The sequence below is a fragment of the Nyctereutes procyonoides genome, unplaced genomic scaffold, assembly GCF_905146905.1.
Source record: "Nyctereutes procyonoides isolate TBG_1078 unplaced genomic scaffold, NYPRO_anot_genome, whole genome shotgun sequence".
In the NCBI taxonomy this organism is placed as follows: Eukaryota; Metazoa; Chordata; class Mammalia; order Carnivora; family Canidae; genus Nyctereutes; species Nyctereutes procyonoides.
In genome coordinates, this window is record NW_026575024.1 from 38,350,870 (window position 1) to 38,378,743 (window position 27,874).

The 27,874-nt window shown below is 40.2% G+C and overlaps 1 protein-coding gene across 2 annotated transcripts in view; it reads left to right on the forward strand.

Moving 5' to 3' along the window:
• The first annotated feature begins 1,377 nt into the window (after positions 1–1,377).
• SPTLC3 (serine palmitoyltransferase long chain base subunit 3) overlaps positions 1,378–27,874 on the forward strand; it is a 146,470-nt gene continuing 119,973 nt past the window's right edge. Inside the window, exons 1-2 of one of the 2 annotated variants that reach the window (XM_055304171.1) lie at positions 1,748–1,825; positions 2,950–3,090. In XM_055304171.1, the coding sequence (XP_055160146.1) occupies positions 3,019–3,090 (72 nt within the window). In that variant the 5' untranslated portion in view covers positions 1,748–1,825; positions 2,950–3,018. Of the gene's footprint in view, positions 1,826–2,949; positions 3,091–27,874 lie in introns of both variants that reach the window. The other variant, XM_055304162.1, reaches the window with a different exon arrangement.

Consider the following 27,874-nt stretch of genomic DNA (forward strand, 5'->3'; position numbering starts at 1 on the left):
TTAGCTTTCCCTGGAGTGGAAAAAAATGGCAACCCTCCTATGCAAATCATGATTAGAAGAAGCATTATGGTCACCTCCTCCATAAGCCACATCTTCCTGGAGGGGACACAAACCCCATCAAAGAGAGCTGAGAACCAAGAAATGAAGCTCTGACAACAGGGGCCATCTGCTTTTCTGTTCTTGTTTTTTGCTTGTGTGTATCTTTGTTTTTGTTCATTGACACAATAAATGACTATGTTTTTTTTCCCTAAGTGCCTGATGTTAAAGAAGTCTCCATGTGGGGGAAACATGAAGGTGGGCTTAGGAGGACTGAACAGGCTATAAATGATTAACACTGTCCAAAAAACCACAATGCCATCTGATGGTGATAGGAGAAAACAGACCCCTGGTGACTAATGCATTGAGAGTATAAGGGTTAATGAGTAAACCACATGTGTTCAGAACTGGGACACTGCAGTCACCATCTGCCTCAGAACACCTGTGTCAGTAACAAACCCAAGTCACATTTTTCTTTTCCTGCTACCTTATTGGACATTAACCCATCAAAAATGTTTTGTCTCTTTTTAGGTGAAAAAATTGAGGCAAAAGGAGAATAAATGGTGCCCCCAAAGTCATGTGATAAAGTGATGCAGCCTTAACAAGAAAGCAAACATTCTGTCTCCCAGATTTGTGTGTTACTAGAATGCTTGATAAGTTAACACCTCTCATTATATCACTGGTTTTAACATCAGGTGGGTTCTTTTTTGTTTTTAAAGATTTTATTATTCATTTGACAGAGAGAGAGAGAGGAAGCACAAGCAGAAGTGGCAGGCAGGGGGAATGGGAGAAGCAGGCTAGATGAATGCAGGACTCGATCCCAGCACCCTGACATCATGACCTGAACAGAAGGCAGTCGCTTAATCTACTGAGCCACCCAGGCGCCCCATCAGGTGGGTTCTGAATATCATTACTTTTTTTTTTTTTTTGCCATTTTTGTACTATGGTAAAATCCACATCACACCAAATTTCCCATTTTAACCGTTTTTAAGTGTACAGTTCAGTGGCATTAAGTACAGTCACACTGTTGTGCAACCATCACCGACATCTATAGAACCAGCTGAAACTCTTGCCCATGAAACAGTAACTTCCCATTTTCTCCTCCCTCCAGGCAGCCTTGGCAGCCAGTGCTGAATGCTATTTTACAGAAAGGGGGAAAAAAAAGTTGAGCGTAGTTTACAACCGAACATTGTAAGTAGATACAGGAGGCAGGAGGGAGGGGGTGGAGGTAGACATAGATTCGGAACTGACTACATGTAGGAGACTGTGACTGTGCGTGTGCGTGTGCGTGTGTGTGTGTGTGTGTGTCTTTAAACGATGCTCCACCTCCCAGCCCGCCTCCTCGCAGTTTGCCACAGGGTTTTGCAGTCTCCTGATTTCCTCATGCCCCCGAGGAGCCCGCATGGGCAATCTTCTTTGTAGTTTCAGAAGGTTTGTTGCCCTGAAGGTCGCATTCTGAGTTGAGGAGTGCAAAAATAACCCCTTGTTTTGCCTTTCCAAGATCTGCCCCAAAGATAAGCTGTTGCTCTTCTGGAAAGCCTGACTGGTAGGATTCCTTCAGGGGTTCAGCCCAAAGTGCTTCCTTTCGTCCCCTCACCAGCTTCACTGGCGATCAGAGCTTGCCAAGGACCTCTGGAGGAAAAGCTGCTGGATTCCATCATCTCACCCACAAATGGCTAATCCTGGAGGTGGTGCTGTTTGCAATGGGAATCTGCACAACCACGGGAAACAGAGTGACGGCTCACCGAGTGGAAACTGCGCGAAGAATGGGATAGTGAACGAAGCCCAGGTAAGAGGCCAGTACTCCGAGCCACTTGGACATTGCCTCTTTGTCTCTGATGCTGTTTGGGGCTGTCTGAACGGAAAGTCCTTTTCATGCAGGCTTTTATGGGTTTTGACACTTGAGCTAATGACAAATGCCTGGCTACGAAAAAGCTGAAGTGTGGCTTAAGGGGGAGAATGTCTTCGCTGTCCCAGAGCCTTAAACTCCCCGCAACACAAACAGACCTGCTGGACTCCTGCTTTCTGGTGGGCATTTGAGAGGGCAAAGTGCTGAGTGCTCAGACTCGGCTGAGTTTCAGTGCATCAAACACTCGCAGCGGGCTGCTCTCATCAGGCTTCAGCAGGGAGAGAGCCTGATAGTGGCTGTGCTGAGGTGACATGGTGGGGGCCGCATTTAGCCCCCCTCCCCCAGGACAAATGCCTCTCTGGCTGAAAGGCGAATTCTTTGTAGTGTTTAGTGGAGCATTGTCATGGCTTACAGCTTGATTTGGGGCCAGAGTCCTTCTTTGAAACGACATCACAGGCATTCCTTTCTGAGACACTTCAGAAAGTGTGGCTCATTGTTGCACAGTGCACACAGGAACTCAACAGGCCTCTCATTGTTTTCCCATTTGATACTTTTTGCCTCACTTGGCTCTGACAGAATGTTTGATGGGGATGTGCTGAGGAGGAGGAGGAGGAGGAACAACTTCAGAAATGCTGTCAGTGTATTCAAAGAGGGAGCCCCGGTGTACAGGTGTACAAGGCACCTGTGAAAAGGCAGCGCCCTCCTCGCATAATGCCCTCTGCTAAAGCAGCAGGGATGAGCTCACCTGCTTCAGGAGCAAATTAGCGTGGCCAAACAGGTAGCTTCACTCTTGGGAAATGAGGAGCTGGGCAGGGAACCCATGCAGTCCTGCATTACATATCCACCCCCATAGGAACCAGCATCCACCCAGGGAAAAAGTTAGATTGTTTTAAGATCACCGGACAGGCAGAGCTGGCTGGGGGCCAGTCCACCATCCAGGGAATTAAATTCGTGCTCCCAGTTGGAAGAAATGGGTGGGGAGGGGCACTCTGGAGCCCGGGGTGTGTGTGAAAAGGCTATGGTCCCAAAATGTGTTCCCCTCTTGACAATAAGCGTTATCCTAGGCTTGGAAGCTTCCATCAAAAACCTCAGGCCTGGCCTCTCCCAGCTGAGCATCTGAAACCTACCACAATATGAAGAGAAAACATTCGACTCCTATCTTTCCCGTGAGGACAATCCTAATAATATCCACCATCTATTTGTCAGTAAGTGTTGATTTAGACTGCTAACCACCCAAGATGCTCCTGGCCCTTGAAATGCTGGAAACACTGGCCACACACCTGTTCACCCTCTTAACCAGTCTGACCCTGAGGCCTGTCAAGGGGCAGAAAAGGCCTTCAAAGTTCTTCTGTCTCTTTTACTTTATCTTGGTTTTGTAACCACCTTCTAGTCTCTGAGGTTGGAAACTTAGCTCAATGGTTACAACCACCCCTAAGTAAGGATGAAGCTCAAGATCCAAAAAATCCATTACTAAGTGCTCTTGTAAAACGGAAAAGGTCCTTGAGCATCAAGGCCCTCTGTTAGAGCAGCACGAAATAAGAGGGCTACCGTTGCCTCTTCCAACAGCTCGCTCTGAAGGACTGTCCAGAACCTGTTTAGTTCAGATATATTTAGGTGTAACTAAATTGAAATTGGCTTCCACTGAAAGCTTCAGTTATGACTCGAAAAATATTTTCCAGAAAGAATAAACCGTGCTGAGCTTTTGGTGAGTAAGGCAGACAAGGGCCTGTTTTTCCCTCGTGGGTGATGTAGTCATCCTTAATGCATGATTGTGCATCACTAGGGTCAGTACATTTTGCTTTGGAGATCTTTAACCAACAGGTCTTAACCAAAAATCTTGCCACTTGCCAAGAGCAGTTCATAAAGGCTGACAGATATCCTGGGCCAGTAGTCCTCCCAACATGGTTCTGCCAGGCTCACGGTCCTATGAAGCGAGATGGAAGGTTCTCCCAGCTTCTCTCAATATCCTGTCACGCTTTCTCTTCCTGCTTCTTTGCAATCATACAGCAATATCTCTGTTTCTTTTGTGTGTCATGGGACCCAGTAAGACTCGGAACAGAGGGTTCCTTGGCATAAAAAGGAATATGAAAATCACTGTGAGGAATCTGAGGAATCTCTCTGGAACCCTCCTTCTCTTTGTTCTGGTGTAGCCTGGTTTCGACAGCCTAACACGAGTCCATCTCACTACCACCTCTCAGTCCTCTCAGTGTCCAGTTTAGCCAGGGAGCAGAATCCTTCTGTGTGGATGATTTCTAGCTCCTTTCTGGAGTTTTTTTTTTTGGAGCTCCACCTTATTGTGTGCGGTCTTCTCTTTAAACCCCATATGACCCAAGGATGCACTAATTCTTGGTTTTCATCACTGATTAAGTACCTTTATTTGTTCACTTGTAATATGTCATCCTACCTCTTACTTCTGACAGACAGTGCCTCAGTAACAGAACACTCTTGTCTAAAGCATTTGTTCTCCTTCTGCATGAGCATATCCATATAAATGTTGGAAGGGCCCTTAATATCTTAATTGAAACTTGATATTTCCTATTGATTACTTAATCCCTGTAAAATTAATTGGGAATTACTACTCACATAATTGCTTTTTTACTCCCACTCATTATGTCTTACCTGGCCATACATTCATATTAAGAAAGCCTGAGGCTCGGGAGGTAGTCCTTGTGTCTTCATTGCTCTGAGTACTGCATCGCCTTCAAGTTATTTTTTTATGGGGTGGGGTCTGCATTTTTCCCTCATTACACTGATCCTATAGAATCAAGGAAAACTGTTGAACTTTTCTCTAACCATTCCTTTCCTAGAAAACAAAAATATCCTGCAATTAGTTATTCTAATTCACTGAGTTCTTGACCTTGAATGTTATACTTTAAAACTGTAGTATAGACAGCCCTGAGAGGTAGTCACTCATCCAACCATCTATTCACTCACACATTAATATTTATTAAGAATCTGTTGTCCTTTGGACATATAAAGATGTACAAAAAGTGACAATTTAGCTATTAGGAGAAAGCTAAAGTTTAATAATAAATACATTAAGTGGGATCCCTGGGTGGCGCAGCGGTTTGGTGCCTGCCTTTGGCCCAGGGCTCGATCCTGGAGACCCGGGATCGAATCCCACGTCGGGCTCCCGGTGCATGGAGTCTGCTTCTCCCTCTGCCTGTGTCTCTGCCTCTCTCTCTCTCTGTGACTATCATAAATAATAAATAAAAATTTAAAATAAATAAATAAATACATTAAGTTAAATGATGGTACAGGACAAGAGCTGTCATAAAGCAATTATGAGTGAAGGACAAATGAGTGGTACAGATATTAAATATCAGAAGTTCAGAGAGGAGGAAAACAATAGAATGTATCAGTGGGTGTGCTACATATCAGGACTTAGCTAAACACTTTATGTAGAGACCTCCTGTACCCTCATTACAGCCCCATGAAGTGGTAGCATCATGCTCAATTTACAGGGGAAGAAACACAAGAGATTAAGGAACTTGTGCAGAATTATAAGCAGCATAGCCAGATTTGAACTGAAATTCTTATTGCTCCGAAGCCAGTTCGCTTTCTACTACATTCTAAGAAACTTCAGGTTGGGGTGGCCAGTGATGGCTTTGTAGAACAAGGAGGACTCATACTGAATCCGGAGACACTTGAAATGGTAGAACAAATGGGGAGTTTATTCCTGGGGGCTGAATGAGAGAAAGAAGGGAGAGGAGCCCCAGAAATGAATGTAAGCATTGCTAGGTGAGGGCATGGGAGCATAGGTCACAGAGCATTCTAGAAAGGAAGAGGGGTAAAAGCAAAGGCCCTGAGGCATGATGGAGTGTGGAACATTTGAGAAACTTCTCTCAATTTAGTGAGACTTCAGCATAAGAGGGAGAGGGAATGCCATGCTCAGGTGGTACTCGGTAAATGCTACATGAATGGGAAAGATTAAGCAGATTCATAAAAATCCTTCCTAGCTCTCTAACCATTGAATATGAGCTTCTGTACTCCTCACTTTTTCATATCCTTCTGTAGCCCACAATGTCCTGGTACATCTGCTTTTCTGTTACAATATAAACTCTAGACAGTGAGAACCATGACTTACAGTTTAATTGCACACAGTGGTAGCTGCCTGCCAGGCCCTTGTCAATATTTATATCTGTTGGGCCCATCTAGGCTGCACACTGCTTGAAATGGAGGTCAATAATCTCACCAATTATTAGGAGAACTCAAACTACAAGTCTTGGAGATCTCTTGCAACTGCTCTGAATGTTCATCCACTCTTGTCTTCCACGATCATTCTCTAGTACCTTTTGTTTTTTGTTTCTCATTTCCTTTAACAAATCCTCAATGTGACACCGTGATCTCCTTAAACAGTCTCATTTCTTCATGGGCTCATCATTCTAAAGCATTCCCACATGTTAGGTATTGCATCTATTCAGATAGGAATATTCTGACTCCATTTATAGTAGCTCACCAATGTGGCAGACAAGTAAATAAGTAATTATAATATTTAATGACAAGTTCTGTAATAGATGTTGCAGTTATCTATTTCTGTGTAACAACAATGCCAACTACCCAAAATTCAATAGTTTTAAACAACTGCTGATGATTTCTGTGGGCTAAGAATTCAGGCAGGCTTGGTGTGGGGATGGTTGTCTGTGCTCCATATGGTGTTTAATGAACATCCAGTATGGACCCACTGAGACCTTGGAACTGGCTGTTATCTGGGGGACCTTTTGTATCCACAAGTATATCCTCTCCATGTGGTCTTTCAATCAACAGAGTAGTTCAAGTTTCTTTACATGAAGGCTGGCTTCCAAGAGAGTGAAAATGCAAACTGCACGTCCTCTTAAGGCTTAGGTTCATGCTTACTTCTACCACATTCTATTGTCACAAGGCCAGCCCAGATGCAAGGGGAAGGGAAATGGGCTCTGCTTCTTAATGCGGTGAGCTTGCAAAGTCACATTGCAGAAGGTTGTGAGGGATTGGAGGAATTATTGTGACCATCCTTGGAAACAATCCATCATAGCAGAGATCTATGAACCATATTTGGGAATACAGAGGAGTGGGCATCCTACCCAGGGTAGGAAGGCAAAGAAGTCACTCTTGGCCTGACTCTGAAAGGCAAAGTAGCCAGGCACACAGTCATGGGAAGGCATTCTAACAGAAGGAAATATTCTTAGAAAGATACAAAACATTGACATGATGTGTTCGGTCATTGGAGATTGGGTAAATGGAACTAAGTTTAAAATGTTTAATGCAGGTAAATAGGTAATAAGCTTGTAAAAGTAGGTGGGATAAGATCATAAAATATCTTTGTCTTAGTTTAGGTTCCCCAAGAAATAGACTCAGACATAAGGATTTGAGCACAAGAATTTTATTTGGGAGGTGAACTCAGGAATTAGGGGAAAGGTAAAGTGAGACATGGAAGAAAAGGAAGTCAATACATTCATGAACAGGTTACCTCTGTTGGTAACTAGGGCTCATATTTGGGAAGGGGGGGGTAACTTGATGATGGTGTAGAGTATGCCTCAAAGTTGTCCCAACGAAGTCACAGGAAAAAAAGAGGTATATGTCACCTAACCCCTGTCCATCGACAGGAGGGATTCTCCCAGGAACATTAACCACAGAGCATTTCTAGCCTGACTACATATGACTAAAGAAAGCCCTCAAACTAAGCTATCAGTGCTTGCTGCAAGAAATCATCAGAATGCAAGGGGATCCAGATATAGCAACAGAAGTGTATAGTCACATATATTTGTAATGAGGGACCTTTGAAAAGAGGATCACCATGTTCAGATGTGGTTTTCTCAGGCGGTGTGGGTTTTATCTCTGGTGACTTTTAGAACATGGCTAATGGATTATATTTGGCCTAATGGACTAATCATCATGGATGACTAGATTATGCAATTAAGCAACATAAACAAAACCTCCTACTGTGGCTGGCAAGAGAGAAAACAAGAGAAGTATTGTCAATGTTGAATATCATTGTCATGATTTTCTCCCTTTGCACTCAAAGTAAGTGAAAAAGTAGAAACTATGAAGAAAAAAAAATTTTTTTTTAGTGAACCCATGTGGGGTTTTTTTTGAAATTTTTTTAAATTTTTTTATTTATTTATGATAGTCACAGAGAGAGAGAGGCAGAGACACAGGCAGAGGGAGAAGCAAAGCAGGCTCCATGCACCGGAAGCCCGATGTGGGATTCGATCCCGGGTCTCCAGGATCGCGCCCTGGGCCAAAGGCAGGCGCCAAACTGCTGCGCCACCCAGGGATCCCCCTATGAAGAAAAATTTAGTGAATTTTACTACATAAGGAAAAACTAAAACTCTGTATGGGAAAAGATATGAAGAAAATGAATAAAAATCAATTGTAAAGTATAATTGAAGTAAAACCCCATTTACACTAACATCAGAAATGTTGTACTTGGAATAGATGTAAAAAGTGAAAATCAATTTGAATTGAAAATCAGTTTTGAAGAGCAGCATTTAAATGCTGCTGAGAGACATAAAAGAAAACTGGAATAAGTGGAAAGTCATACAATCTTCATGGATAGGAAGACTCGATGAAAAAAATGTTAATTCTGCCTAAATTAATCCATAAATTTCAAGTGAGCCTAATAAATGAAACAACATATTTTTTGAACCAGATGAATAACTTTTAAAATTTTGTGGAAAAATTAACAAGCAAGAATAAACAGCAAGTTTATGAAAAAGAATGACATTGAGAAGGAACCAGGACTACCAACTAACAAACCATGTTATGCAGTACAAGAATTAAAGTGGTTTTATACCAGCACAGGAAACACATAGATAAATATTACATTTAATTCTTAAAATCAATCCATAATTGTGCTAACAATATACATTTTTAATATTTACCTGTAGAAACTATATTACACAGGAACCATAAAAGAAGAGGTTGAAAATTTGACTATTTTCATAAAAAGTATTTCTTTCTGCGTGGCAACAGAACAAAAATAGCACCATAAAAGAAGCAGAAGGCAAATTACAGACTGAGAAAAATGTTTGCATTCATGTCATGAAATGCAAATTTCTTAATATGTAAAAAAACCTTTAGAAACCAATACAGAACATACAAAACCAAAGCAAAAAAGAAAAAAAAATAGGCAAAGATATGAAGAAAGTCCAAATGGAAATACAAAGGCAAGAAATGGGAAGAGAAGAGCAGGGAAGTAAGGAACGGAAAGGAAAGGAATATGCTAGAATAAGTTTCCATGAGAAGGGAAAGAAAAGATGTTTTTTCATGTTGTGTCTATAAGGTACAAAAGCAAGTTGAAACTTAATTGGAATAATCTAATTATTTTGATCACTTTGATAATAATAGTAAGGCCAATAAATAATATTATTGGTAACTGCTCCCTTCCAGGTACTTTTATAAAATTTGCCTCATTTAATTCTCATAATAATACTGCCAAATGGATTTTATGACCCGTGTTTGTATGGATAAGGAAATTGAGACTCTGAGAACACAAGTGACTTCCCAAGGTCACACAGCTAGAAGTAAACTGGAACATAAACTCTAGATCATACCTTAGCCAATTTCTTTTTACTCCAACACGTTGTCCCAGACCCCACAGTATTATCTACTTTCCATGAAAATAAGCCTAGAAGCCTTTACTTTAAGAACTGAAAATAATTCCAGTTGCATAAGTTCCCAAAGAAAAGGAAGAGGCTTATGCTTTCATTGTGACCACAAATATTCTAGAATACCATGCTCCCACTCCTAATACATATTAGCCAGTAGTTAAGAATCTTGGGAGGTAATCAAGAAAATAATAATTATGATAATCCCCAATATGTATTGAGTCTTTCTTTAAATATTTATTTATTTATTTATTTATTTATTTATTTATTTATTTATTTATTTATTGTTCAATTTGCCAACATATAGCATAACACCCAGTGCTCATCCTGCCAAGTGCTCCCCTTAGTGCCCATCACCCAGTCACCCCACCCCCCACCCACTTCCCCTTCCACTACCCCTTGTTCATTTCCCAGAGTTAGGTGTCTCTCATGTTTTGTCACCCTCACTGATATTTTCACTCATTTTCTCTCCTTTCCCTTGATTCCCTTTCACTAATTTTTATATTCTCCAAATGAATGAGACCATATAATATTTGTCCTTCTCCGATTGACTTATTTCACTCAGCATAATACCCTCCAGTTCCATCCACGTTGAAGTAAATGGTGGGTATTTGTCGTTTCTAATGGCTGAGGAATATTCTACTGTATACATAGACCACATCTTCTTTATCCATTCATCTTTTGATGGACCCCGAGGCTCCTTCCACAGTTTGCCTATTGTGGACATTGCTGCTAGAAACATCGGGGTGCAGGTGTCCCGGCATTTCATTGCATCTGCATCTTTGGGGTAAATCCCCAGCAGTGCAATTGCTGGGTCATAGGGCAGTTCTATTTTTAACTCTTTGAGGAACCTCAGTTCCTCAGTTTTCCAGAGTGGCTGCACCAGTTCACATTCCCACCAACAGTGTAAGAGGGTTCCCCCTTCTCCATATCCTCTCCAACATTTGTTGTTTCCTGTCTTGTTATTTTTCCCCATTCTCACTGGTGTGAGGTGGTATCTCATTGTGGTTTTGATTTGTATTTCCCTGATGGCAAGTGATGCGGAGCATTTTCTCACGTGCTTGTTGGCCATGTCTATGTCTTCCTCTGTGAGATTTCTGTTCATGTCTTTTGCCCATTTCATGATTGGATTGTTTCTTTGCTGTTGAGTTTAATAAGTTCTTCATAGATCTTGGATACTAGCCTTTTATCTGATAGGTCATTTGCAAATACCTTCTCCCATTCTGTAGGTTGTCTTTTAGTTTTGTGGACTGTTTCTTTTGCTGTGCAGAAGCTTTGTATCTTGATGAAGTCCCAATAATTCATTTTTGCTTTTGTTTCCCTTGCCTTCATGGAGGTATCTTGCAAGAAGTTGCTGTGGCCAAGCTCAAAAAGGGTGTTTCCTGTGTTCCCCTCTAGGATTTTGATGGATTCTTGTCTCACATTTAGATCCTTCATCCATTTTGAGTGTATCTTTGTGTATGGTGTAAGAGAATGGTTTAGTTTCCTTCTTCTGCATGTGGCTGTCCAATTTTCCCAGCACCATTTATTGAAGAGACTTTTTCCAGTGGATAGTCTTTCCTCCTTTATCGAATATTAGTTGACCATAAAGTTGAGGGTCCACTTCTGGGTTCTCTATTCTGTTCCATTGATCTATGTGTCTGTTTTAGTGCCAGTACCACACTGTCTTGATGACCACAGCTTTGTAGTACAACCTGAAATCTGGCATTGTGATGCCCCCAGCTCTGGTTTTCTTTTTTAATATTCCCCTGGCTATTGGGGGCCTTTTCTGATTCCACACAAATCTGAAGATGATTTGTTCCAACTCTCTGAGGAAAGTCCATGGTATTTTTGATAGGGATTGCATTGAATGTGTAAATTGCCCTGGGTAGCATTGACATTTTCACAATATTAATTCTTCCAATCCATGAGCATGGAATATTTTTCCATCTCTTTTTGTCTTCCTCAATTTCTTTCAGAAGTGTTCTGTAGTTTTTAGGGTATAGATCCTTTATCTCTTTGGTTAGGTTTATTCCTAGGTATCTTATGTTTTTGGGTGCAATTGTAAATGGGATTGACTCCTTAATTTCTCTTATGTCTCATTGTTAATGTATAGGAATGCCACTGATTTCTGGGCATTTATTTTTGTATCCTGCCACACTGCCGAACTGCTGTATGAGTTCTGTATTGAGTGTTTCTAAATGCCAGGCATTCTAAGTGCTTTGGATTCATCATCTCATTACATTCCTCTAAGGTATATACTATTACTATCAGACCTATTTTATTTTTTTATTTTATTTTATTTTTTAAGATTTTAAAAATTTACTTATTTGAGAGAGAGAGAGAGCATGGGATTGGGGGAGCAGAGAAGGGCAGAGGGGAAGGGAAGGGACAAGCAGACTCTGCACTGAGCCTGGAGCCTGCAAGGAGTCTATTCCATGACCCTGAGACCATGATCTGAGCTGAGATCAAGAGTTGAGTGCTTAACTAACTGAGCCACCCAGGTTCCCCTATCAGACCCATTTTAGAGGTCTGATAGAGGAAACAAAGTTTAAGTTAACTATGGTCATCAACTCATAAGTATCAAGTCTGGTTTTTGAAACTAGGTTTGTCCAATTCTAGAACCGAAGTCCTTAGTCTACACTGTTTCTCTAACTATAAGATATTAATAGAAATGGAATTCATACCTCCTCCCACAGCCAAGGGGCAAACTGACCTCAGCCTTGAAGGGCCAAGTCAGTGTGGGTTAAAGGTATTGTGAATTGTTTTTGCTTGATTTCCTTATTGTTTTTGATTAAAATTTAGCTTAGTTCCAAACTGTCACATACCAGAGCTTTCAGTATGCAATATAGTCCACTCATGGACACACTACATCAATGCACTGGCCACCCTCCACCCTACTCTTCACTTTAAACAACTCTGGATTTAAAGAAAATTGGCCTATGTAACTCTAAGTCATATGGACTCAGACTGAGCCCCAGATGGAGCTCTGGAGATAATTTAGTTTTCAGAAGTGCTCTTCAAAGGCGCATGACCACCCTGAATAGACAGTTTACTTAACACAGGGTTTCCTGGTAATAGTGACATCTTGGACATGTGATATGATAGATGGAGGATACTTGCAAATTCTTTGGGGTATTTCCCATTGAGAGATGGAATCTATTCCACTCCCTTTGAATCCAGGTTAGACCCAATGACTTACTTGGCCAATAGCGTAAGACAGAGGGAAAAATCTGGAATTTCTGAGATTAAGTTACAAGAAGCCTTGTGGCTTGAACCCAGTCCTCTTAGAACACTCACTCTTGGGATCCAGCCACCATGCTTGGGGAAAGCCTAAGCATCCCAAAGAGTAGCCCAAGTAGAAAGAAACCAAGTGTCCTTGCTATGCCCTGGCTAAGATGCAGCACCAGCTTGTAGTTCATGTGAGTAAGCTCTTGGAAGTGGGACCTCCAGCCCCAGTGCCTGTCTGCTCCCTACTGATACTTCATGCCGTATAGCTGTGTCGTCCCCACTGAGCCCTGCTCAATTATCGATTGCTGAGCAAACAAATGTGTTTCAACTGTGGTGATGGTTTGTTAAGCAGCAGTAGATAAATGAGCATGTGGATATTCTATATCTTTAAAATGCCTAGAAAAATCACTCTGTAATCTTAATTAATAACCATTTTCAGAGCTGCTAATTGCATCTTGAGGGAAGGGTTTGTTTGGGCCACCCATTTGCATCCATTCGGTGGCAAGGATGTCTTTCCTGAAGCTGTACACTTTTGTTTTGCTTGTGTTTTGAAATAAGGACTGTACACTTTAAGTGTCTGGTGGGTATAGCCCAATACCAAATACAATAAACTCAAATATCACCAGTGCAAAAGCATAATCATTTGAACGCTGCCAAGTCTGATGTGTAATTATTCAACCTAAGGAGGTCTGTAATTTACTGCATTATCTATGAAGAAAGAGCTGACTCAGGAGCATGTGTGTGTTCAGGTGCAGATATTTTTATTAATTAAAAGAATACATGTTTTTAATTAAATATATTTAATATCTGCCAATTAAATACTAATTTCATCTATTTGTTAAAGTTTCCTTTAACAACTTTCCCTTTGGAAATATTGCTAGAGATATATTAATCTAATTAATTGCAAGAAATAAACTACATTTATTTTTAAATACTTAATCTTTTTACTAAGTATAATCACATTTGTCTCACTAGGCCTGAATTAATGTAGTTTCTCTGGAATTCTGTAGTATACAAAACTATAAATTCATGTGAGAAGGAGCTGCTGCCACCAAATTAGAAACAGATTAAAAGGTTAGATTAACCATTTGAAAACAACAACAATAGCACTGTAAGCATAGCTCTGATAAGTATTCAAATTTTTTCTCTGCAATCTACTTTATCCATCACACTGCCAATCTGAATATTGCTGCCTCGAGAGTTTTACTGTATTGGTTGACAGAATGTATGATTTTCAAAAGAAGCTGGAAATCCAAATGGGGTGGGAAGAGATGTGGGGAAGAAAAATATCCTGATTTTTAAGCATTAGCATCTAATCTTTAAAAATTCAAATAGTACAGATTTCAGGGAAACATTGCTACCAGCCACAAATCTGTAACCTCTGAACTATAAGTAAATACGATGAGAAAACTAAGAGGTCATTAATTCAGTGCTCTTTTTTCATACGTATTAGGGAAAATGGCTCAGGGAATTTGGCTCCTCTTAATTTAGACTTTATATTTTTAAAAAGCAATAGATGAGTTTCACATCTTCATTTTCCTGAGTTACTACATTGACACTAGATCCTAGGATGTGCAAGTTTGAGGAACAGTTATGACCAACCACACATTCCTGACCAAACATTAGGTCCCAGAGTGTTTATAGAAATGTCAGAGAACTGACAATATTTTACTGGTCAAATCTCATCTCTCAGGCTTTATAGGAAATGACACACAAACTTTTTTTTAAAATGATTTTATTTATGAGAGAGAGAGAGTCAGAGACACAGGCAGAGGGAGAAGCAGCTTCATTCAGGGAGCCTGACGTGGAACTCAATCTCTGGTCTCTAGGATCAGACCCTGGGCTGAAGACAGCGCTAAGCTGCTGAACCACCAGGACTGCCCCAAACTTTTCATTAGACAATGCAATCATAAGTCCTGGTCACTATTATTGTTCTCTAGATATAATATAACTGGGTCTTCAAAAGTCATGATTATCCTCATAGCTACAAGTTATACCTGACTGTTCTTTCTCTGCCATGTGGGGCTTAGCTTTTTGGAAATCAAGATTCCTCTTGTGAAACTTATAGATACCTCCTATGGAAGGATAAATAAGTCCATAATCACGAAGTTTTCCATGTAGAGAATTCATGCCTTCCCTGACTTTCTCAGATTCCCAGGTTATCAACCTCAGCCCTGGAGTGCCTTTATTAATTAGGCTACATCTGTTCTCACAACCCAACCAGAAAAACCAGCAAATCAACCTCTCCAGAGAAGATAGGGTAAGAGATCCACAAGTTGATTCACCAAAGAAAGAAAAACACACATAACCCCAAGCCATTCTACAACATTTTGTCTTTTACAACACTATAATGCATTCATGTATCTTTAACTATAAAACTACTTTTAAATTCTTCCCTAAAACCTTGAGAAAAACTTAACTCAAAGTTAAAAAGGTATTTCTTTTCTGGTGGTTTCCATACCCAAGCACCCCAGCACCCCTCAGGATTTCCCAGAAAAATCACTTAAAGAGGAATAGATAGCAGAAAGACCAATAGCTTCAACATCAGATAGAACTGCGTTTGAGTCCCACTCTGCCCCTTACTAGCTGTGCCACATTGAGCAGATGGCCTCATGTCTCTGATCCATATCCCACAAGGCAATGATGAGGATTAAATGAGGTAGAATATGTAAGGTTCCCCATGACTATCAGATATATAGTAGATAGTCAGTAAATGGTAGCTATATGTATTAAAGTTGGCCTACAGTCATCTGTTTCTCCTCTACAACTATTCTAAGAGTGTTCAGGGCAATGCCTGGTATATAATAGGTACCCAATAAATGATAGTTCTAAACCCTCAAATTCCACCATCCAATGGTGGCTTCTCAAGACCTCATTTTTCTTGGCCTGTCAGCAGCATCTGAAGCAAGTAATCACCCCGTCCTCCTTAAAGCATGTTCTTCTCTTGGCTTCTAGGATATAACACTCATCTATCACTCACCATTCCTTTATGGAAACTATAAAGGTTTCTCTTCATCTCCTTGACTTTTAAACAATGGAGCTACCCAAGGCTCAGAATTTTCATTCTCCTCTGTTCTGTGTCTCTTTCATGATGATCTGATCTTGTTTTATCAATGTGTGTGTGTGGTGTGTGTGTGTGTGGCGCGCGCGCGTATCTATGTCATTTCCAACTACCCACTATCCATTTGGGTAATCAAAAGGCAACTTCAACTTACCATGTCCAAAACTGAGCTCCCACCCTCTCCCTTCAAACCTGATCCCCTTATAGTCTTTCCTGTCCCAGAAAGTGACAACTCTGTTCTTCCAGTGGCTCAAATCAAAACTTGAGCATCATTCATAACTTTTCTCTCTCATTTGACATTCACTCATCAAATTCATGATCCTGTTTCCACAGTATACCCAGAATCTACTTTCGACCTCCCCACAGCAAGCACCCTAGTCTCAGTCACCATTACTTCTCATCTGGATTGTTACAGCAGGCTCACCTCTTCTCTCTGTGTTCCAGTTACCTATTGCTGTATAAACAACCATCCCCAACACATACTGACATTAAACAATAATCATCTTATTATGCTCACTGATTCTGCTGGTCAGGAATTCAGAAAAGATACACCAGGACAGATTTTTCTTTCTGTTCCATGATATCTGGGGCCTTGACAGGGATGACTCTACTGGCTGGATCTGGAACAGCTGGTCCAGAAGGATCTGTCTCCCAGATGGCTTCCTCACTCCCATGTCTAGCATCAGGGCTGGAATAGCTGAAAGAAAGGACAAATAGGGATTGCCAATGTGGCAGGAGGGCTTTAAGAGTGTTTTCTAGTAAATGGAGTAGAAATCCCGTGGCCTTTTGTGACCTAGCCCCAGAGCTCAGCTTTACTTCTACCCTACTCTATAGGTTGAAGTAGTCACAAGCAAGCCCACCTGATTCAAGGGAAAGGGACCTCCTCCTACCCCAACTTCTTAATGGGAAGAATATCAAAGAATTCATGGACAAAATTTAAAACCACCATATTCTGCTTCTACCTCTGCCTTCCCTTCCATCACCACCAGCAAGACTGTTTTCAGTAGAATAGCCAGAGAGATCTAGTCGAAATGAAATCCAGAATGTCACTCTTGCTCAAATCCTTCTCATGGCTTCCATCTTACTCAAAAGACAAAATCCTTCTAATGGCCATAAGGCCTCATGGCTTAGTCCTCTCTGACTCACCTCCTGCTTCTTTTTCTATTGCCTAATCTATTCCAGCCACACTGGAGCAAGCAGGCCACACATCCTGCTTCTGGGGACATTCACACTTCCTCTCCTGTATGTACTTCCTAGACATCCACATGCCTGCACCCTCCCTGCCCTCAAATCCTCACTCAGATGTTACCCTCTCTATGAGATATAAGCTCACGACCCTATCTAAAATTGCAAGTCTTCTCACCACCTCTCTCCCCTTCCTGATTGTTTTCATTAGTCCTTAACACTGTACACAGACACAGACACACACAGAAGTAGAAACACACACATATATACACCATGCTAATTGATATCCTATCTCTCGTCTGCCTCATCTTCTAAATATAAGCACCATGTGAGCAGGGATTTCTGTCTTATTCATAGTTGGATCCCCAGCACCTAAACCAGAGTCTGTACATAGTAAGTGCTCAATAATATTTGTGGAATGAATAAAGACTGCCTATTGTAAGAATTCTCATTTCAGCTTATTTTGTTTGCTATTTAAATTGCCATTTGCTGTCCATATGTCTAGTACTTTAAAGTATGGAGCAAGTCCCAATTAATGTGATATATAGGCTTCTTTGTAAATTTCAAAGTATCAAACCTCTTATTGATTAATTTACAGGTCTCCTAACCTTTGTTGGAGAACATGGATATTATTCACTGTCCTCTTTTTAAAAATCACCAAATCACTAGATTATTTTGTACAACCAGGTAGCTACATGCTTTTATACTGATATCCAGATATTATATGTACTCTAAGCCTGGGGTCAGGGAACATGCTTTAAGCAAGTGGAACTTTTTGAAGGAAATGAAAACAGATATTAAATATCACCATCCTGATGATTCCTTCCTCTTAGTATGAGATGAAACATACCTGGATTAGAGAGAAAATGACAAATACCACAGGGTATATAATAAGCCTGTCATCTGGTTTTAATAAACTCTGCAGTCTTAGGGTTGAATATCCAAAAAAATAAAAAAATAAAAGTCAGTACAGTCTCTTCTCCCACCAATATCCCTATATATGAGATGATTTTTAAGTTTCATATAGCAAAATTGTATATCACACTACATGCTAAGAACCTTACAAATACTAACTCACTTGTTCCTCACAACAATTTATGAGTTTGATACTCTTACTATATCCCATTTTTTTAGATGAGTCAACTCATCAAACAAAAATTAAGTCAATTTGCCTAAGATTAAACCTCTAGTTAGTAGTTCAGGCTGGCCCCAGGCTCTGTGTTTTTATAACTAGGAAAAAAATAAAAAAATACCCACACCTTTTTCTCAAATGTCTTATTGTGAATATTTGTAAAATCACATAAAAATTAAAGGAGTTCTACAGTAAATATCCGTATACCTACCACCTAGATTCTCCAATTAATATTTTACTATATTCGTTTTATTTCATGTCTATCATCTATCCATTCCTCTATCCTTTTGTTTTATGCATTTCAAAGAAAGTTGTACAATCAGTACACTTCACCCCAAATCTTTCTGCAGGCATATTATGTGGCTTCAATACTTGTCTACAATACTTGTCTACTCTTTCTTTTGAGGTAAAGTCTACATATAATGAAATGCACAAATCTGAATTACACCACTCAGTGGATTTTGACCTACATTGCCTTTTGGTTGTTCTTCCTGAGAAAAGTTTCATAATATAGTTTTGACTGTGAAAATATGTTATAAAACTGTTCACTTAACATTGGGGAGTTTAACCTCTGGACAAAATGTAACCAAACCAAATGAGAGTTCATCCACCCGGTATATAGCAAGCCAAGAAAAACTGACACAGAGCTTTGGCTCTAAAGGAAGATGAGCTCTTCCTTAGTGTGGTGTCACCCAGGAGAACAAGGACCTAATGCTAAAAAATTCCAGACTCCCTGATGGTGTACAAGTCAGGGTTTTTAAGGGCAAAACTGGGAGCAAGTATCTTCTGGGAAGGAGACACTGTTGATTGGAGGCCCATGAAGTCATGTTAATAGATGTTACTTAGTTGCTTTTAGTGCCCCTCTGTTTGGTTCCATGGAGGTCAATTGCCTCTCAAAAGACTTGGAATCTGACCTTTTGTTCTTCATGTTGGGTATTCCATTAGGTACATCTGGTGCTTGTTGTTCAAGACTGTGCTTCCTATATGTGCTCAAACTAACTACTTGTATGTGCCTAAGCTAGTGGGATTGCATTTCTGTATGTTCCTTTGAATGATAAAAAGCATTCCTATCTCTTGACTCTGAATCTACATATTCCCTAGCTGGTCCATTCATAGGAGTGAATGATATCACTCCTATGTTCATTCCATTTGAACTAGCAAGATAGTTGCTGGATTAAAAAAGAAGTGAGAAATGTATAAATTGGCATCTCATGAGGTAAAGGAAAGGCTAGATAGAAGGCTTGTCTGAGAAACTCTCCTCTTGTATATATAGAATTCCAAAGGGATCAAGAGCCATTTTCCTTTTTTGACCTTAGTATAATCCATCTGGCAGAAAGGGAATTTAGTTTAGAAATCCCTACAGTTCTATCCATCCCTTGTCTTCTTACAGATGGAGGGATGAAGGTCAACACGGCTAAGTAATTACCTCCAAGGTCACACCAGTGTAAGGACCCCCTGCCACACACAAATAGCTAGGGACCACAATATTTGAAAACTCAAAGTGGTATCTGTTATTTCAAATTCGTTAGCTTCCCATTTCAAAATTAATATCGCAAAAATTGCATTTGTCTCATGTAAGAAGTAAAGGCATCTCTTTTCCTATTTCCCAAAATAAAAGCCACACATGGAAAGCTTCCTTTTTCGTATCTGAGAACATCATGTTAGAGAAACCACTATTAATTAAAGTGAATGTTTGCTACCATGTGTGTTTATGCTTTTTGAAATAGTATTGTTAATCTTCACAATGGGCTTTCGAATTTCACACATAAGGATTCAAGGTTTGAATCACTCACATGGCTGGTAAGTAGTGGAACCAGGATCATCTGACTCCTAATGTCACATAACCTGTTGCCACACCCCACAGGCCTGCTGCTCTAATAAGCAAAATTCATCACTTAGAGATTGGGAGTAGGACTTGCCCTTGGCACTGTGTAGGCTTGAATTCTAGCCTCCTGTTAGTACCTCTGTGATCTTGGGAAAATGGCATAATCTCTCTGTGCCTCAGTTTCCCCATCTGGAAGTGAGGGCCAGTTGCCCACAGTAGTGAATGGCTTGACAGCACACTCTTCAGTGGTTTCCTTCCCTTCCCTGTCTCATTCCCCCTCTCTACCAATGCTTCCTGGGGTCACCTTCTAGATAAGCAACTTGCATTTGAATCCTTTCCTCAGGGTCTGCTTCTGGGGAACCTGAAATTAATGATTTCTTAAAAACTTAACCAATTCTTTGCCTTTTAACCTTCAGCATCAACTACCCAGATCCTTATAACTGTACAATCAGCCTATATCCAGATCTTACTGGACCTGCACATCAATGCTGTGAAGTAGACAGAATGACTGTTATTGGCCTGTTTTAGGGATGAAAAAAACAGGGCTTAGAAAAATAATGAGACCAAAGCCACATGGATGATGGGGACAGAGCTGAACAATAGTCCCAGACATTCTGACTCTCACATTCAAGGATGTCTCAAAGTCCTGGCTGCAATAGACATTTATCCAGCCCTGATTCAGCACATACAACCCCCTCAACTGCTCCTTGCAAGAACACGTGGGAAGTGAAAAAATCAAGACATCTTTCTTTCAGTAGTTTTTTTTTCCAGTAGTTTAATTCACAAGAAAAAAAGTGCTATTTTTATTATTATTTTTTAAGAAGGTAAAACAAAGTTTTATTTGATTTTTTCACCAATTGGAGATATTCCAGATGATCTGATTTCAAATGTTGCTATGGAATACAAATGACACTTAGTCTAGTGATTGGCAGGTGGCACCTCAAAGAGATAAGGAAGTCTCCGGCCCAGCAGTTGTAGATAATGACTTTCCAAAAAGTTTCTTTGCAAATGGTCAAATGGGAATAGTTTTTTTTCATAATAAATTTATTTTTTATTGGTGTTCAATTTGCCAACATACAGAATAACACCCAGTGCTCATCCCGTCAAGTGCCCCCCTCAGTGCCCGTCACCCATTCACCCCCACCCCCCCGCCCTCCTCCCCTTCCACCACCCCTAGTTCGTTTCCCAGAGTTAGGAGTCTTCATGTTCTGTCTCCCTTTCTGATATTTCCCACACATTTCTTCTCCCTTCCCTTATATTCCCTTTCACTATTATTTATATTCCCCAAATGAATAAGAACATATACTTACTTAGAAGAGCAGCTTTAGGGGGTCAGTCTTTGTAAATTAAAAAGAAAATCCACAAGATTCTAAATGGCTTGAAAAATGTTCAAGTTCTTGCCTAGATGTTTATAGTTAGGCAGAAGAGTGATCTTACATGGTACATCAGATATCACCACTTCCTATAAATCTTTTATTTTTATTTTTTTAAAGATATTTACTCATGAGAGACAGAGAGAGAGAGGCAGAGAAACAGGCAGAGGGAGAAGCAGGCTCCCTGGGGGGATCCCGATGCAGGACTTGATCCCAGGACCCTGAGATCACACCCCGAGCCAAAGGCTATATCCTTATGTTACATAGCATGTGTATGCCTCAAAAGTACCTTCTTTTGAGCCCTTTATCAACCTCAAGTTCATTTTCAAACACTTAACATCATAAACGCTTGCTTCTGATCAGTTCACTTCTTAGTTCCTTTTCTGAGTTTGCCCAAGGCAATGGCATTGATGACATGGTAGGAGCTCTTAGGTTCTTGCAACATAGCATGTTTCTCAGTTACCTACTTGATCAGATCATTATTCCTAAAGAAACTAGGCTCCAGATCATCTCAAACATTTGAATGATAATGGCAGAACTGATCTCAAATCTCAGAGAAGCACGTTATCTCATTTTCTAGATCTTATTGATGCATTTCTCAATAGGCAACTGAGACTCAAAGAGGTGTCATCATTTGCCCAACACCTCAAAATGACAAATTGAGAGCAAGACACATCTGTGTCCACTGCTAGTTTCTAGCACCACTACACAACACTGACTTTCACATCACAGAACCAAAATAAACCCAATACGAGCTCTTGGCACTAACACTTTTTGTCACCTCATGCAAATAATGTGGAGTGCTGGGAAAAAACCCACAGCTGATTACCTCAGGATTTGGTTTGTTAGTTTTTACAAGAGAGGGTGGCGTTTTCTTTAAAGGGCCATACTTACCACTGGTCAATTCTTTTTTTTTTTTTTTTTTAAGTAAACTCTATGCCCAGCATGGGGTTTGAACTCACAACCCCGAGATTAATCACATGCTCTACTGACTGAGCCAGTCCTCCTACCACTGATCAGTTCTTAGCAAGACTGCTAAACCAAATGCCTACAGACTGGAAACAGAAGTACTCCACATGGTGGCCTGAGAAAATGACTCAAAGTCTGAAAAAAAAAGTCATGAACAGGAACTTTTTGGTTTTTATTGTTAAGTGTAATTAATCTTTATACCAATCAGACGACTCAGGCCTTGCACTCATTCATTACTTAGGGCTCAGAAACTATGATGGCTAAAAATGCCTGAATCTCCTTAGTTGGTTTGATTTAGAAGTACAGGTATAAACTAGTCAAGATTAGCCTTGCTCTTGGAGAAGTTAGTTTTTTCTACATTATGTGTCACATGATAAGATAATTATAGCCAAGACCATGGATATTTTCAGATTTTTTGGAGGCAAAGAAATAAATTGTTATAGTATCATATTCTTGGTGAAGGGATTGTTTGGAGCAGTATACTTGTTTTTCCAAGGAGCAAAATGTTTTCATGGAAAATAAAATAGTATATGCTGCCTTCCACGGAAACCAAAGATTTCAGCCAGGAAATGTATATATACTCAACTAATCTCTTTAAGGACACATTCTGAGGGTGCCTGAGTGGCTCAGCATGGATTCTGCATACAATTCTCTCTCTCCCTCTGCTCCTGCCTGCCCCCACACTGCCAGTTGGGCAAACAAGCACTCACTCTTTTTCTCTTAATAAAAGACAAAAAAAGGACACATTTTGTTTTTGAAGGCAAGCAGAGGATGAACCAGGTTATAGGTTCCTAAGATGCTCCTGACATGCATAAAATGTGTGTGCTTTTTATAGGGTGACAGGCAGAGAAAGGGAGGAGGATAGGCACAACCATGAACCAGATACCAAAAAACACAGAGAAGGAACAGTAGCTGTATCCTTGGTGAGTTTCTTTCTTTCTAGGTAGCAGGGCCTTCTGCTTCTTCATGTCTCTGAATGTCAGGCACTGTTTGGTCTAGCTTCACAGGACAGGAAGTTTTGGGTGTGACTAAAGTACATAATTCAGCACCATTGAGGCACAAGAAAAAAAAATAGATTCAGTTTGATTCAAAGAGAAAAACCATTGTTTGCAATCCAAGATCAGTCCACTGAGCTCAGCCGAATGACTCCCAGGACCACATTTTGTGTGCTTCCAAAAGCCACACCCTTGTTATAACTCACTTATGAGTCACTGGCTGCTTGGCATGGTAAAGAAATACCACAGTGCACACCTCACCTGGTGTCAGAGCATGCCTCCCATGCAGTCTAAGAGACTCCTTTTGATTTCTGGTTGTCAACTCAAAATTTCAGAATCACCTAAATAAGTTTGCTTCATTAAATCTTCTTCCACAGTGGATAAGAGAAAGACTTTAAAATTACCATATGACCACAAATCACTGTAAATCACTGAATGTGGGTGCTCCCAAAGATCTGTTCTTCATCCAGCTTCCAAGGGCCCTTATGAAAACATATCTGATCAGATTCTTAAGCCACAGACTTTCTTAAACTCATCAGTGGCTACCTTGTTAGGATCAAGGCTGAAATCCTAGGCTTGGCTTATGAACTCTGCATAACTTCCCCAGGCTATTCATTCACTAAATATTTATTGGGTATCTACTACATATTAGATGTCATTCTAGGCACTGATATACTAGCAGTGGACAGAGAAGATGGAGCCCCCCCCCCACCAGAAATGACACTTGGCCATGCCTGCCCCCTCACTGTCCATGCCTGACAAACACTGTGTTCTCTGCCCACTTCCCATAGTTCTTTAGGCTTTTCCTTCTGCTAGAACATTGTGCCTGGCAAACTCCTACAGATTATTCAGATCTCATTTTAAACACTGTCTTCTTTAGGAAAATCTTTCTCTTTTCCTAAACTAGATGAGGTCCCCAACCTGTTCACCCCACAGAACTCTTATTTATTCATCATTTCATTTTTTTGTTATGCATCTGTATTTATATCTAGACAGGGGTTGGCAAAATTTTTCTGTAAAGGGCCAGATTAATAAATATTTTTCAGCTCTGTGAGCCATACAGTCTCTGTTCCAGCTATTTAGTTCTGCCATTATAGCATGAAAGCAGTCATAGACGATACATAACATAACAATACAATATATAAACACATGGGTGTGGCTGTGTTCTAATAAAACTTTATGTATAAAAGCAAGTGGTGGGCCTATTGGCCACAATTGGCTGACTTCTGAACAACAGATCCTGTGATAATGGAAATGTTGTATAACTGCTCTCTTCCATGAGGTACCATCAGCCACATGTGGTTATCAACTACTTGAAATGTGGTTAGCATAACTGAGGATCTAAGTATCTAAATTTATTTAATTATAATTATTTAACTTTAAATGTAAATAGCCACATGTGGCTAGTGATTATTGTATTGGATAGCACACATACAGACCATGAGGTCAGGGGCTGTGACCCCCTTGGTCACCACCATGTCACCTGGACCTAACATAGTAGCCGGCACAGGGTAGGTACTCAATATTTATTTGCTAAGTGAATGAATGAATAAGTGTATTATGGGATAAATTATCAAGCTTTCTGCTTGCTTTTTACTACTGCTATAAAATTGATTAGATGTTGCCACTGAATACTTCTTGCTCTCTAGTCATGAAATATTATATTTTTATATGCATATTTTATCTCTCCATTAGCCCATGAGCTCAATGAACATGGGGCTATGAGAAAGACTCTCTGAATGATTCTTCCAGTGCTCAGTACAAGTACATACACATAGTAGCCAGCCTTCCCAGAGTGTTTGCAGCTACCAGTACTTATCTGGAAAAGGTAGAGATTCAGCTGTTAAAGCCATTTTATTTCTGAAACCTGTTTCAATCTGTCTCAAAGGTCTAACTTCAAGCCTTCCTACTTCAACCTTGCTATTGTAAAGTTGAGAAATTCACCTTTGCCCTGGTCTATCCTGTCTTTATAACCATGGAGAAGTTGCTTAATGCCCTATGTCTCTCTTATTAAGTAAAGATAACTCTAGTTCTATTACAGTTATCCACCACCTACCTCTTAAAAATATCATGTAAATAAACAAGGTCATGGTCATGAAATCTTTGAGAACCCCAGGGAGAGGCAGTCTTCGTACATGGCACATTATACCTAATCAACAAGATAATAGATGCTAGTGATTCTCAGTGATATTAAATCACTGGTACATTGTTTTCTTTGGTTTATCAGGATAACTTAGTAAAAGCTCTGTGTTCCTCAAGTAAGCCAGCTGGTTGTAAATAGTATCAGAAGAATGCAGTCATTGCAGGGTAGTGAAGAACAGCCATTTTGTTCAAAGTTTAATTATGCAAATTGACTTTAGAACCTCCCCTCCAGCTATCATCCCAGGTAAGATCTGAGGATCCTCCAAATATTTCTGCCCTGTATTCCTACCTGCAGGTCTGATAAAGAGGCATCCCACTGAAAACATATCTTTCTTTGACTACTATCTGAAACATAAATTCTAGCTTACCTTGCCCTAGAAAGGTCATTCAATTCCAGTAGACTCCATACATCTCATCTCCAAGTAGGTAACACATGAGGTCCAACCAGAAATCCATGCAATGTTCTGTTTCGACCTACCAACAAGTGCCCATGCTGGTCCTCCTGTCCTAGAGGCCCTCTTCCCCTTTCCCAAACTTTCCCAATCTTGGCACCCTCTCTCTCTTCTCTCTCTCTCTCTCTCTCTCTCTGTCACTCATTACTACAACAGATATTCATTGAGCACTCTGCTAGGGATTCTTTACATCCCTCCAAGCAATCCTGCCTTTTCTGTGAATCATTTTCCTAATCTGGGTACATCCTTTAGAAGCCTACGGCTCTCTTCATGGGCTGCTCTGACCTATTAGCTACCTTCTCAGACAGTAAAGAGGAAAGCTGAGACAATCGGAAACAAACTTAACCTCACCATACCTTGTTCACCAATAGAAAAAAAGGATTGGAATAGCTGATATATAAAGATCTGATCTCCTGAAAAAGTTCCATGTTTATAATCTTGTCTCTCTTTCTTTCCAACATCTGAGGTCACTGAAGCCTAAGTCAAGTATTTTTTATCATGTACTGCCTAACATACAGAGATGTTCAATAAATCAAGAATTGAATCTTTGAGTCAGTTAATTTTCTGGCTTAAACTTCTCAGGTTTAAATTTGAACTTTGGGCAGCCCAGATGGGTCCTGATACACACGTTTCCTTAGGGAGGTGACTCAGTTCTTAGACTTCTCCCAAACACATGTAAGCAAGAGTTAGAAACAAAAACATTTTAACAGAATCCCTATAGTATGTATTCATTAACATAATAGTAGATGTCATAATAAATGAGCCTCCAAATCTCAATGGCATAACCCAATAGAAGTTTGTTTCTCGCTTGTGGTAAGTCTAATTGACAGTGATAGGAAGCTGGAGGGGAAAGTGGTGAGGACCCTGCTCATGCAGTTATTCAGAGAACCAGGCTAACAAAACTTATTCAATATTTAACGTATGGCTTTCAAGGTCACCTTGGCCATCAGCATTCAGATGGCAATAGGAAAGAGAAAGAGGTAGATCATGAGAGAGGTTCTTTTTATGGGCCAAGCATGGAAATGCCACATTCTACTTCTACCCATTTCACTTTGGTCAGCACTCAGTCACATAGCCACATCTGTCTGCAAGGGATATGGGAAATGTAACCCAGCTGGGAGGAAGAGGAAAAAGAAATGGGTTTGATGAACAGCCAGTCTTTGCCACACTGAACAAACAACAGGGCTAAAATATTTGAAATATTTGAAAAGCCTGAGTGTAAGATAATGAAAGCTATTATTTTGCAAGTGATCCTTTATTTTTTGTCCTTTTATTAAATGACTTGTCTTCTAAAAATATTATTGTAACACAATGTGGTGAATATAATGATTGTGTTATGCCATGAGAACATCAAGCCTGGATCTTTTTCCAAAGTGAAGCAGCCAGAGCTAATCTTAAACCAGGGGCTATTAGGCAGGCAAAAGGTATGTGTATGTGGAGTGAAGAGGGAGGGGCAGCAGCAGAGAACAGTGAAGGAAGGGAGTAGAAACTGAAGAAATCACAGGGAAGTGGCGGCATGAGAAAATTTTGGAGGAGATACATACAAATCAAGGTGTGAAATGAAATTTTACTGTTGCTCACATAACAAATGCAAGGTAGGAAATCAGATGACTTGAGGCAGGTCAGTTCTATGCTAAGAAACTTAGCTTTGCTGAAAACCAACACTTCCCAAAGAGAGTTTTTGTCATGGCATAGGTGGATTTATATGGAAGGTGAAAAATACATTTGATATATGCGTTGGGTTTCCCAAAGTGAAATGGTTTTTCATTCCATTAATTTAATAGCATTCAAAAAGCTGATTCAATCAGCGGGTATTGATTCAGCACCTATCATGGGAAGCTGTGTGCTAGCAACAGGGAGTAACAGTAGAGGACAAGAAAGATGGCTCTTATATTCTAGCTTTTGTACATTGTGAATACCCAAGAGACACAGAGATATTTAGCCTTTCCAAAACCCTTTTTGTTAATGGCCATCTTTAGGGAGCACTTTGGAAATTCTGTTATAAGTGAATTTTAAAGCCAAAGTTGCCTAAGCATCTGGAGATTTGAAGAGTCAG